The 13,906-nt window shown below is 32.8% G+C and overlaps 1 protein-coding gene across 2 annotated transcripts in view; it reads left to right on the top strand.

The window, feature by feature from the left end:
* ADAMTS17 (ADAM metallopeptidase with thrombospondin type 1 motif 17) overlaps positions 1 to 13,906 on the top strand; it is a 588,524-nt gene that overhangs the window by 440,250 nt on the left and 134,368 nt on the right. For both annotated transcript variants that reach the window (XM_001372954.4, XM_016426268.2), the window contains one exon: positions 2,600 to 2,680. In XM_001372954.4, coding sequence (XP_001372991.2) covers positions 2,600 to 2,680 — 81 coding nt within the window. The remainder of the gene's footprint in view (positions 1 to 2,599; positions 2,681 to 13,906) is intronic.

The following is a 13,906-nucleotide window of genomic DNA, read 5'->3' as shown; positions in this document are numbered from 1 at the left end:
GGGCATCATAAATTCATCATCTATTTGGTCTTTAATGGGCAGGCTAACTCTTTTGAGTGATTACATTTTTCTTGCAAAAGACTAAAATTTCTTGGGGGCAATCACCACAATGTTATTGATGAATAGAAAGATAAGAAGAATCTTATCATCTATGGGCAATCAATCCTCAACCTGGACTCTGTGTTCTGTATCTCCTATATCATGATGGTAAATACTTTTGGCAAGTATTCAACTCCCTATTTTATAACTTGCCTGTTGTTTATTTACAAGTGATCAAGAAGCAGGATCATTTCTGTTGATGTGTTTTTCAAAGAATATTGAATGATCTTGATACAAGAATAGGTGACAACTTGTCATAAATAAAACCAAAACCAAACAAAATTTGGAAGATGGTGATTAGTTGTACCAAATCAAATGCTTTGTTGTACAATAAATGACAAACTCTGTAGTACCTTATATTCCCTACATCTATTAATCAGTTGTGATATGTAAAGATGTAATCTCTATTCTTGAATATCACTTGGAAAAGTTTGTTGTCTACTAACACACATTAAGGATACTCTTAATTCATGTATATATTACCTCTATAAAGATATTTTTATAGATGGGAGCAGAGACATATAAGTAAATAGTTGTTGCTTTCTCAGTCACCTTTTATTAATCAAAGTCAAATATTTTTTCCTCTCCTTTGGTTTCTTTTCCTTTGTCAGCTACCTTGTAAACTAGTCTATCAAATATTCATCATTTATATACAGAATGGTTCACCTCTACATAAATTTAATTTGATTTGACTACTTTTCTCCTCTTTATTCTGTTTATTGGCATTACTACTTCTGTCAACACCTTAGGGACTATATTGTTAGGGTCCAAGTGTGGAGATTCCATTGTCCTTGAAAAGTTGTTTTATATCTTTGCAAATCTTTTTCTTTTTTCTGTTGCTTGTAGTCTTTTCATTTTGATCCTTAAATTGCATTGGTTTATCTTCTAGGTAGAGTTATTATAGTTGGTATCAAAGTTATTTCTGTTATTCAATACCCATTTTTAATTTTACTACCTGTTAAATATTTCAGGATTGTCTTAACTGTATACAAATGTTCCTCTTTTCTCTATTTTAGCTTCTTTTTTATACATTTTAATCTTAACTATGGAAGAGCTTTGAACAGATAGTTGACATGAGAAAAACTTTTTCCAATCTTATGAAATATAGGCAATTCCATTCTTATAATGCTGCTTAGTGTATGCCATGTCCTTTAGAGTTCATCAGTTCTTTTAAAAAAACTGTTCATGATCTAAAGGCATGAAGTCTTCTGTATAATTTCTCAGTGTTTGAGCATACATTGACTGTTCCCATTTCTTGTGATCTTTGCCAATTTACACAGCTTGAGGTGAAGCCTCAAAGTTATTTTAATTTGTTTTTCACTTAATTATTGTCGATTTGTAACATGTTTCTGTGTGGTCATTTGGAGTTTTCAAATTCTCTATAGAACTATTTTTTTCACATACCTTACCTACCTAGCTATTGGAGAGTGGTTCTTGGTGTTAAATATTTGTGGCAATTTTGAATATCATCTTCTTATAGGTGATATTTGATATAAATATTATTGCCATTCTCCTTTTCATCATTTAATTCTACCTTCATTAACTTTACATGTGCAAAAGTTTTAAAAATTACATATGTAGTTTAAAAAACACTTTTTGTATTTTAGTATCTCCTCTATTCCTCATTTGGCTAAGAATTCTCTCTCTTTGTGATCTTATTCTTTGCCAATTTCTTTATTGAATCAGCTTATATATTCAGGCCAAATATCCATTTTAAGATTACTGTAGTATATGGTGTTATTTGTTAGTTTAGAACTAATTTCTGGCAAACTTCTCTCCAATTCTCACAGAGTTTCTTGTCAAAAAAAAAAAGAATTTCTTCTCTGAGTAATTTATGGTTTTGTATTATTGCTTTTGATTACTTCTATTAGCTATTTATACTCCCAAATATTTTGTGGATCTTTTTGGCTATGGCAGTACACTGGATTAATGTGTTCAAGAAAAGAGGATATGATGTACCCTGAATCCCTTTCCTAGGTCACAATATTGTATAGAATCTGCCATATAATTTATACAAATAAATTTTATGCCTATCTACAATTTAGAAACTTCTTTCAATGATAATCAGAGTTTAAATAAATAACTAGATGTTGAAACATAGTTTTAGGTGAAAATAATTTCCTCATTCCCTCTACTGAAATTATATTCCATTCATTCTACCATGCTAAACCAGCAGAGTTACTGAGAATATATGTTTTTTTTTCAGCTTCCCATAAGATTTAGAAGATTCAGAGAAAGCCCAAAATGCAATAGAATGAGTGAAATGCTTAGTCAGAAATGGGAGGATATAAAATCATATCTCACTGGGTACAATTGATTTCATCAATGATTTGCAACTCTATACATTCCAAAATTATAGTCTGACTATCCTGATTTTGGTTTTCAGGATAATTTGGAAAATAGCACAAAAGTAGTGGAGTTGGTTTTTGGTAGGAGATACTGAGTGACCAGGAGCCAACAATCTTTAGAAAATTTTCATCTATGTATTCTTTTGTTACAGGCTATATTGAAGCTGCTGTAATTCCTGCTGGAGCCCGTCGGATTCGAGTGGTTGAAGACAAACCTGCCCACAGTTTTCTAGGTAAAGTGTTTGATTTTCAGTTAATTTAATCAGAAAGTTTAATAAGTTCAAGTAGTTGACTAATTTTTAAAAAATATTGTTTCCTAACACCTAATCTTCTACATTATATTTTTAAAAACACATTGTCTGAAAGAATCACACAATAATGTAAGGAATTATTACCCTCTAATTAGAGGTGGTTAACCTATAAAATTAAAAACAATTATCAAAAAATTTAAGACATAATGATAAATCAAGGGAAAATTTCCTTTTTTTTTTTTTAAAAAGCATATAGGGGAGCCAAACTCCAAAGCAATTTTTGCTCCATCAGTTGTGTCCTATACAGGATTTTCCTGTCTAATAATTATTCTGTTCTATTGATCAAAGAACTATTTCTAAGTCTATTTGAAACTAATAAAAACCAGAATTGAATTATAGACATCATTATAGATTCAAACACTCAAAGACAGAAGGAATTTTGGATGATATTGAGTCTAATTCCCTCGTTTCATATAAGAAAATGAAATATAGAGAGTTTAAGTAACCTTCCCATAGTAAATGTTTGTGGTAGTATATGGATCTAGGTCTTTCTGACCAAAAGTTCAATGCTCTGCCCACCATAATAATCTGTCCCCACATCATCACTGATAATAAAATAATTTGTTATAAAAGTAGATACAGCAATTATTAACCACTTACTGTGTGCTTAACAGTGTGCTAAACATTTGGAATACAAATATACCAGAAAGACTTTCCCCCACCCTCAGGAAGCCTCCAATCTAATGGGGGGAAGACAACATAGAAGGCAGCTGGAACATTAAGGGGAGGGACGTAGAGCCAGGAGAGAAGTGCTGCCAGACATTTCATTCTTTATTTTGCTGCTTTCCTCCTTCTGGTTTCAACTCTGAATACTCAGGATCATGTGACTTAATTGACTTAATAATAAACTTATGTGAAATTTTCTTCAGATTTGTTTTCTACTCCATTTGTCTTCTCTGTTTTGTGAGATTATGCTGGCCTAACATTCTCTGTTGTTTTTTGCAGAACTTAAATTCTAAATTGCTTTTGCCCTTGGCGTTATTGTCCTTCCCTTTGGCAAGAAGATTGAGTTTTTTCTGGTTCAGGCAACTTCTGGGCTCCTTTAGCCTCCTTCTTGCAATGGTTGTTTTATATTGCTTAAACTCATTCTCTATTAATAATATAAATAATAGCTTGTTTAAATAAGACTATACAGAATAGCTTCTCATTTTAATTATATTTTTGTATTAATTTGATCTCTACTCTAACTGAACGAATCATCTGATTATATAGCTGATTTAAAAATAACTCTCAATTCAGAAACCAGTGCCAACATACAATGAATTTTTATCGTTGTTGATGCTAATCAGTGCTCAGTGTCTTCCAACTCTGTTGAAGGAGATGCATTTGTGATATTTCAATATTAGACTTCTGGGGAGTATCAATAGTTTATTTTAATATATATGAGGATGCAAGTATTGACATTGTAGCCTACATGGTATAATCTCATTTCTAGCTTCTCTTATTTGATATTGATCTTTGCTGTAATGAATTAAGGATTTGATTCCATAAGACATCTGACTAAGTAATGACTCCTACACATTAATTTCCTATATGTTAATTTCAGTTTTTGCAATGTCTAGTACCTGCCATTTTCAGTACCTTATTTTTTTCTTAAATACTTTTCTTAAATTTCTTTTCTTAAAATACTACTGATATTTGAACATGAGATATATGGTATAAAAGTCATTGATCTTTTTAAATTTCTTAATTATGTATCATATTTTCTAATGCATTTTGGGGATTCTCTACTGTGTTCACCTTAATTTTGACATCACTAAATATTTAAGCTTTCTGTTGCATTTTCCATAGCATTTATTTATGACTTTATCCCCTGCAGCATATGTTGTTACTTCAAAATGGCCTTTTTTTTTGGTTTGTTTATGCTCTATTCCTCCTGAAATTATGTTGTATTTTCTTATCTCCATGTTGTGAATAGAATGTAAGCTCTTGGAGATCAAGAAATATTGCATTTTTGTCTTTGTATTCCTAGAGCCACTTTCATTTATATTAAGATCATAAATGTGAATAGTTTCTCTAGAATATCAACTCTCTGGTCATTCAAAATAATTTCACATTCAGAGTACTAACAGTTAAATGAACATCTATTCATATTCTATATGTAGGCATTATGGGGATGACTCCCCTTAATCAGGTAATGGTATCCACCCCCTTTTCCTTTTTCCTTTCAGAATAGATTTATTACCATCCAGTACAATTAGACAGGTAGGCAATCCCTGAACTTGGCTTATGCCTTACCTTTACCATATTTCCTCTTTTCAACTTATTTCACTATTTACTTTTCTGTACATAAAATAGTAACAAGTTCAAATCTGTAAGGGCAGGAGGTGATGGATACAAAGATAAATAAGATGAGGCCCCTTTTCTCTTTGAGTTTGCAACCTAACAAATTCTCTGAATTGAAAAGAATGCTTTTACTTTATTCTCAATAAAATATTTTCTTTAGGATATTTTTAGCATAGAATATTAAAGAGAGTAGAAAGAAGTTGTTGCTTGAGGCTATCTTCTCTAAATCATAGGTTGAGTGGAACTTTGAGGTATTTCATATTATGATGAAATATGTTTTTAGTTACTATTGGCTTTTCTTTAGTCTATCTGATGAAACATGATCACACCTACATGCATGATGTTTATCATAGCAATGTACCTGGAAAACAATAAAAGCCTCAGTTTTCTCCTACTATAGAAAAATTCACTTTCTAGAAATTAGCTGTTTTTTTTTCTCCTAACCCAAGTGGATTTGATCAGAGTATTTTTTAAGAAGATATAACCTTTTTTAACCTATAAGGTAGATAGATAATAATTATGGTCCTCTCCAGCGTTTGTCTTATCTAGGAACTAGCAAAGTAGTTGGGGAAACTAGAGGCTTTCTTTGTACCTGAACCACCTTTCCAGGTATGATTATAATGTTAAATCCTTTATATCACTCCTTAGCATTTCATTCCTGTAATAAAAGGGACACTTCACAAAGTTAATTTTGTGGGTAATCAAGTCAAAATATCCTTGGTTTTATAGGCTTGGAGAACTGAGGTCATGATTTTTCCATTACATTCATGTACATCTTTATTTTCACTATACTCTAACTGAAATTTCACATTTCCTTCAATTATCTAAAAACATTATTCACAGACTGTCAAAGTTGTCTGTGACACCAAAGATTAAAAACCCTGGCTCTAAATGTAATAAAAATTGACCTTGGGCCTTTTACCATTGTCCAAGACCACTCCTCTTTTCTTTAGGAAGAGGATCTTGTGAGAAATCTGTCAGTTATCCAGTTGTGTGGGCTACTAGGAACCAAATCTGTCATTCCAAACTGACAGGATTATTGCAGCCATCTTACAAAGGACACAATTGAAGTTGGTCTACGTATTCATTATGCCTCTAAAGTTAGTTCAAACAGTTTTTGTTTCCAGTAGGGGCTGGGTGCTTTGGAAGTCAATATAATGTTCAATCATTTTTTTTTCACTTACTGGAAGTAGCTCCTAAAGATTTTACTCCACCTACATTCAACCCAAGTTGGCCAGCTAGTTTCTCTGCTTAAAACCACCTGGAACAGGAAATGCCTCAGCAGTTTGTGTCCATAAGCTGAGAAGTGTTGGAAGTGCTCTGAATGGAAATAAAATATACTGTCTTAATGCCAGTATTAAAAGTAAATTGATTGTGGGTCAAGTCTTCTATTCTGTCCAAAGGGAGGAGAAATGAACAAAAATTTTACCTACTATATAATTCAGAGTCAGAGAGGAGAAATGTGAGCAGAGACAAACCCCTGATACCTGCCTCTGGCTACATATACAAAAGAACCTTTACTCCCTGTGGGATAATCTAGCCTGTTAATTCTTCTTAATAACTTCCAGGCTTTCTGCTGTAGTACCTGAACATAAAGTGAATATCTTGCACATGAATGTATCCAAAAGAAAAAAAAGCAGGGGAAAATGAATGGCAAATACATAATAAGAAAATCAAACTCAAAGATATTAAGGAAGGGTTGGGAAATCATGAATGTTTAATTAGGTTAAATCTTTTCTAGTTTGATGTTCATATCTATAGTTGTCCTCCAAATCATTCAGTGGATTCTACTGGGAGTGTCAGTTGGGAGTCTCTATTTAGTGATAGCGATTTATTTGTTTAAAAACCCAAATTAATGGCCCAGGCAAAATTCATGAGTCAGAAACTTCAGAATCAGTAAATTAGTACTCACATAGGCACAGAAACAAGTAGGTTTAGAATCCTCTGTGATCCCCAAAGCAAATCCTCTTTGTATTTGGCAACTATACAGGACTTTGAAGTTTTGAAAGCTTAAATTTCAAGATTGAATTAACTAATCTCCAAATCATTCTGGATTAAGATGATTATAATAACAATGTACTCTTCTCTCCCTGGGATAAAAAAAGATGGAGGAAGCTGAAGGATCTAGATAAGATAGGAAATGGGGAGGCCAGACAGTTGGAAGCAGGCATAAGTCTACTGCAGAATGTTATATTAAATGATTACATTACTCTTTCAAGTACTTTGATTAAATTAATTCTTTCTTAATTTCTTTGTTGTCTTAATTTAACATTTATTTACCACATGCTCCTTTTCTATGACTTTAAGAAAGAAGAACTTAAATCATTATAAAAGGAAAAATAAAAGAAATCCTGGTTTCTCAACAACTTCTGATTTTAATAGAAAAATCACTTAAGAACAGATTTTCATTAGGATCATAGAGTTTTTTAACCCTTGCTTTCTGTCTTAGAATAAATAAGATAGAAGAGTGGTGAGGGCAAGGTAATAGGGTTAAGTGACTTGCCTAGGGTTAAATAGCTAGGAAGTATTAAGGCAAAGGAACTCAGGACCTCCTATCTCTAGGCCTGGCTCCCTAAGCAACTGAGCTGCCTGGCTGCCCCACCAGAATCATAGAATTTTAACTAGAGAAAGCCTTAGACATCATCTAATCCACTACTCTTTTTTTTTCCAAAAATTTTTTTCTAAACTTAATAACTATTGATTAAAATAAGCATTTCAATATGCCAAATAAAGCAGACAATAAGGATTGATTGAAACAATCTCTAATACATGTAGCTTTTCTTTTTAAGTATAAAATAAATTCAGTATGTTACTTTCAAAGCTATTCTGTTCATCTGGATTTCCTTCTGAATGTTCTTCCATTTGTTTCTATGTATTTTATAAAATGCTTCAATGATCTCTTTTTTTGGCAAAACTATTGCTATTATAGTTAAGCAAAACAAGTTCACACCTTAGCCAAATTAAAAAATGTAAGGAGAGAAAGGAAGAAACAAAGAAACAAACAAAATGAAATAGAGTTTCAGCCTTCATTCAGACTCCATTAGTTCTTTATTAGAGGGCAGAAGGCATTTTTTATCATGAGATACTAGGATGTTCTTGGTGCTAATCTGTAGGGATTCCTATCTCCCACTTTCCTCACCCAACACCCTCACTCTCTCTGACATGTGTGTTCTAAAGAATAGTGTTACCATTTAGATCAGGTCTGGTTGCTTGCTGATATCAAAGAAGGTTGGGAAGAATCATACTGTTCCCCAAAAGGGAGAACTAGTTCAAGACCAAGGCTGAGGAGTGAACTAAGTCTCAAAAGGAAAGGTGGTAGTTGGGATATTGGGAGGATCCAGAGGTAGGAAATTTACCTGCCTCTCAGCAACCGCTAAGATCAAGAAGGGAGGCAGTGGATCATTTCTCTAAGTCTTAGAGTCTAAGACTTTCTCCTCCAGTCCTTAACCTCCATCTCCCAAACCCAGTCTCTGAGAAGACATATTCTGTGCAAATTGTGCTATCTTCCCCAAGGGGAAGAGAGGGGAGGATCAATCTCTTCCCTTTCTCCATTTCTTCAGTTCTCTCACCCTCTCTTTCCAGCTCCTCTGTGTGTGTGAGTGTGTGAGTGTGTGAGTGTGTGAGTGTGTGAGTGTGTGTGTGTGTGTGTGTGTGTGTGTGTGTGTGAGTGAGTGACCTCCTTCTGGTCATATATTACAGCTACTATTATCTACTACAACTTGTTCAGCCAATACCCAACTGGCAGACAACCCCTTGATTTCCAATTCTTTGCTTACACAAAAGAACTGAAATAAAAATTTTTTATAGAAATAGGTCCCTTTTCCTTTTTAAAAAAAATCTCTTTTGGATACAGATCTAATTATGGTATCAGTGGATCAAAGGGCATACACAGTCTTAGAAGCCTTTGAGTATATATCCAAATTGTTCTCCAGAATGGTTGGATGAGATCAAAATTCCACCAACAGCTTATTAGAGTCCCCATTTTCCTTCATCCCCTCCAACATTTCCCATTTTCCTTTTCTGTCATGTTAGCCAATCTGATAGTTGTGAGGTGATACCTCAGAGTTGCTTTAATTTTCATTTCTCTAATCGAGTAATTTTTTTCATATGACTATAGATGGCTTCAATTTCTTCATCTAAAAACTACCTGTTCATATTAAAAATACATTTTATTAATATCTTTTTTTACTTTCTTTTGATTTCTCCCTGTACTATCTCAAACTCTTCTCACAGAGAGCCAACCCTTAAAACTAAGAACTTGAAAAAAAAGAAAGATGAAGAATAAATGAAAAAATTTAACATAGTCAATGTATTTTAAAAATAATTTTATGTATGGTTTTTCTTATGCATGAACCACCCTCATATATAGATAGGTATGTATATATACATACATATATACACATGGCAAAAAGAAATGAATGAACATACCTTATATCTTTTCTTTGGCACCAGACTTATTCTTAAATTTTTTAAATATTTTAATTGCCACCACCAATTACATGTAAAAATAATTTTAACATTTGTTTTTTATTTTAAATTCTAAATTTCTCTCTCTCCGTCTTTAAAATGGTAAACAATCTGATATCAGTTATACATGTACATTCATTTTTTACTTTTGTGGTTTACATTCTATATCTTTGTTTTCCTTGATATGCTTACTTTGCTTTGTATCAACCCTTGTAAATATTTTCATGATTCTCTGTATTTATCATGTCCATGATTTATTATGGCAATGTAATATTCTATTACATTCATGCTACATTGTAACATGTGTATGACACTTTAATGTTTCTGTTTAACCATTGTACAAATAATATATATTGATTTTGTTCCCTGTTCTCTGCTACCACAGAAAATATTGGTATAAATATTTGTATGTAGATGGACTTTATGTTTATTTCTTGTCCCTTATTTCTTGTGCTTTTGTATTTGCCATGCAGTGTCAAATTTAGAAATAGGTGTTATCATGAGCAAATAATTTGGGGAAAAGTGACAGACAACCCTTCAACTGAGTGGCCAAGCAACTTTAAAAATCTGTTCACTTTTTCTGGAATGTTCCTGTGAGCAATATCATTATTATAAGTGTTATTTGATCATTCAAACTTTATTTATTGGGGGGTTGTTCTGGCCCAGATCTGTACATATGTATGATTCCCCACTTAAATTATGATCTTGAGGTTTCACCCACTAGACAATATTAGGCTGTTCAGTATTTGGATGAGGAATCTCCAAGGAAAAAACAAATTACTTTAGTTCAGCATACTCTACTTATTCAAGTAGTATCTTCTCTGACAGGACTTCCTGGAATATTCCTTTCACAGAGCCTACTTGGCAACATAGTAAATTTCAGTGGCTGTGTTTCAAATTTTATATTAAATTCTCCCTGTCCTATATTCTGTATATTCTCCTCATTCCTATTACCAAATGTTATTCTTTCTTATTTACCCTTATGATGAATGTCTACTGTTTAATTTTTATTTCTTGATTCATTCTTTAGGTGTATGGCCAGAATGTTCTATATTGATAGTAGAAAGGATGTCTGACTGACATCCCAGTTAAGTTCTAACTTAAGTGTTTTATTGTATTTCACTTACATAAAATTCTCTCATTATTTTTATTGTAGAAGGTGGGACTGTACACCCCACACTTCTAAGTAGTATTTCCATATTTGATTTCATAATGGTTACCAGGTGTACCACTCCTGTTTCCCCTTTAATTCTTCCCATTCCTGCCCTTCCAGAAACCCTATGGCATGGGGAAGGAAGTACATGGTAGTATGCAATTCAGTAACTTACTTTAAGAGCTGCAAAGGGAGCAAGGTAAATACTTAAACAATAAGAAAAGATAAGAAGGAAATAATTACCACTGCCATAAGTAGTCGCTAGACTTACTACTGAAATACAGGAGATAATCAAGAAGATATGTGCAAATTTAAATATCCCTTCCTACTGAGGAACAAGGTGATTCTAAAGAACAAAAATGACATCATTTAGAAATCTGGAATTTCTATTGTCTTTGCTTCCCTTAATCACATATGATATTTTCCCCTCTTTTGTCCCCTACTGGAATCATATTTAGCAATGCCATTCATTGCAGTTAGATAGCCATATATGACTAGTTCATTCCTTTGACTCTATCATGTCCCCTCTTTTCATGGGATATATTCTTTCACCCATAACATGGAAATGACTTCAAACTTACATTTTATAATTTCAAAACGTCTATGGATTTATTTGTATATGTTGATTTTTATTATGGTTATGATGACAATAATAATAATATGAAGAACTGAGAAATCACTCATATCTATAAAATGCAGATATGGGCCAAGTCCATTTTAAATAAATATCTATTTGCAAGTTAACCATAAAGTTAAAAAGGCTTTAGATGTTACTCCAACTTTTTAATTTTAGAGATGAAGAAACAAAGGCTCAGAAATAATGTCACTTGCCCAAGATTACATAGGAAGTATTAAGTAGAGCCAAATCTGTCTCTTAATACCAAATCTGATTTTTGTCTCACTGTACCACACTATAAAAGGAATTCTTCTGTTGTACTATATGGTCTTGAAAGACTCTTTTGTTATCTCTATAACTGTTATTCTGCTACTTGTAAAATGTGCTAATAACTTCATAAAATAAAATTAAATCTTATGCAATATTGGAAGACCCATAATTTTATCACTTTGGGCCTTACTTTCACCAGTGTACCTAAGTCTTCTCATATATTTTCTCCTCATTTGTATTTATCTTTTAGAGGTATTATATTTAATGTATTCAAAGACCTCTAATTCTTTTAAAATTTTATGGATAGTACTATAATACTGGGTCTCTCCAATTCTTATTTTTCTCCCTGACTACATGACCAGTTTACTTCTTTTTTCCATTTATAAACATGTACTTATATAGTCTCCTAAAGATGATTTAAATGTAGGAGATATGAAAGGCAGATGCAAATACTAACTATACTAATTTTTCTATATTTGCGCTATTTTATAAATGGAATATGAAATCATGTTTTGAAATATGTCTACCAAGAAGACTAAAATAAATTTTTAAAATTCATATAATATTTAATGAGTGTCTGAAATATTAGTGAGATTGATAGTTTTCATATTTTGAAAATATATATTTTAAAATATTAAATGCAAATAAGATACAATCATTAAATTTTGAGTGCTAAGAAAATAATCTTTTAAACTGAAAAGCAGGCCAAAAGACAAGCCAGCCATGGGATAAGGAAACCCAATACCTCTCAAAACCATTCTACCCAAAGTTTATATTAGCAGAGAACTTTTGATCCATGTGCATGGAACATGAGATCCCATGGAGATTGTGACTGAAAATTTGGTTACTGTGAGAACAAGCTTCACGTTTTGACACCTTTGCATTCATCACAAAAACATATAATAACAAAAACCTACACTATAGCCTAGAGAACCTGAGAATTAGAGAATGAAATGTGAGGGCACCCAGTGATAAAGAGCTCATGTCCCATGCTCCATAGATCAAGTCCCATAGTACTTGTTGATATCCCAACATCATGCCTTTCAGTAGCTGGGGAGCTTTGCACATATGGTATACTTTTCAAAAAGGAAATGGATAAAATTCCAAATACCAGAGCTTCTAAATATTAGTTTTCAACACCTTTGTTGCTGCCTTTGTTTCTGTCCTGCTATCCACATGTTGTTTTAAGAGTTTTCTACATAGCATGCCTATGGAGTTGGTCAGAGATGAGATACAGATACATTAAGTCTCAAACTTTAATAACTCATTAGTTAGATTAGAGTCTAAGGTATTGGTGGAGATGAAGCACAAAGGACAAAACTCTACCTGAGGAAGATTGAAATAGCCCAGGTCATGGGGGCAGCTGAGTGGCTCAGTGGATTGAGAGCAAGGCTTAGAGACGGGAGGTCCTAGATTCAAATCTGGTCTCAGACACTTCCTAGCTGTGTGACCCTGAGCAAGTCATTTAACCCCCATTGCCTAGCCATTACCACTCTTCTGAATTGGAACTAATACATAGTATTGATTCTAAGACAGACAGTAAGGAGAAAGAAATTGATTCTAAGACAGACAGTAAGGAGAAAGAAATTGATTCTAAGACAGACAGTAAGGAGAAAGAAAGAGAGAGAGAGGGTTATGAAGAAAGAAAGAAAGAAAGAAAGAAAGAAAGAAAGAAAGAAAGAAAGAAAGAAAGAAAGAAAGAAAGAAAGAAAGAAAGAAAGAAAGAAAGAAAGAAAGAAAGAAAGAAAGGAAGGAAGGAAGGAAGGAAGGAAGGAAGGAAGGAAGGAAGGAAGGAAGGAAGGAAGGAAGGAAGGAAGGAAGGAAGAGAAAGAAAGAAAGAAAGAAAGAAAGAAAGAAAGAAAGAAAGAAAGAAAGAAAGAAAGGAAGGAAGGAAGGAAGGAAGGAAGGAAGGAAGAGAAAGCAAGCAAGCAGATTTTGGCTCAATGTAAAGAATAGTTTCCTTATAATTAGAACTATACAAAATGGAATGTAAGTCCTTTCTGAAGTATTGAGTTTCTCTTTATTGATATTCAAGCAGAGCCTGACTGATGAGCTGTTTTGATATGGTATAGAAGAAATTCATTCAACATATAAAGGCCTAGATAATCTCTGGGATTTTTTTTTTCAAATCTGTGGTTCTCCAACCTTAATGAGGGTCTACAAAGCACTAAAAGTGCCTTGAATAACCAGAACTCCTGAAAGTTTTATTTTAATAACATAAATTTAAGTTTCACTTCTCAATACTTCAAAGATCTCTAATATCCTATATTTGGAACTTCTTCCACCAATATAATTACATAGACCCTGTGTCTTAGTAACATATCTTCATAAATTACTGTAGGTAAAAAAAAAAGTC

Source organism: Monodelphis domestica, chromosome 1, assembly GCF_027887165.1.
Source record: "Monodelphis domestica isolate mMonDom1 chromosome 1, mMonDom1.pri, whole genome shotgun sequence".
Classification (NCBI taxonomy): Eukaryota; Metazoa; Chordata; class Mammalia; order Didelphimorphia; family Didelphidae; genus Monodelphis; species Monodelphis domestica.
This window is presented reverse-complemented; position numbering and strand designations above follow the sequence as displayed.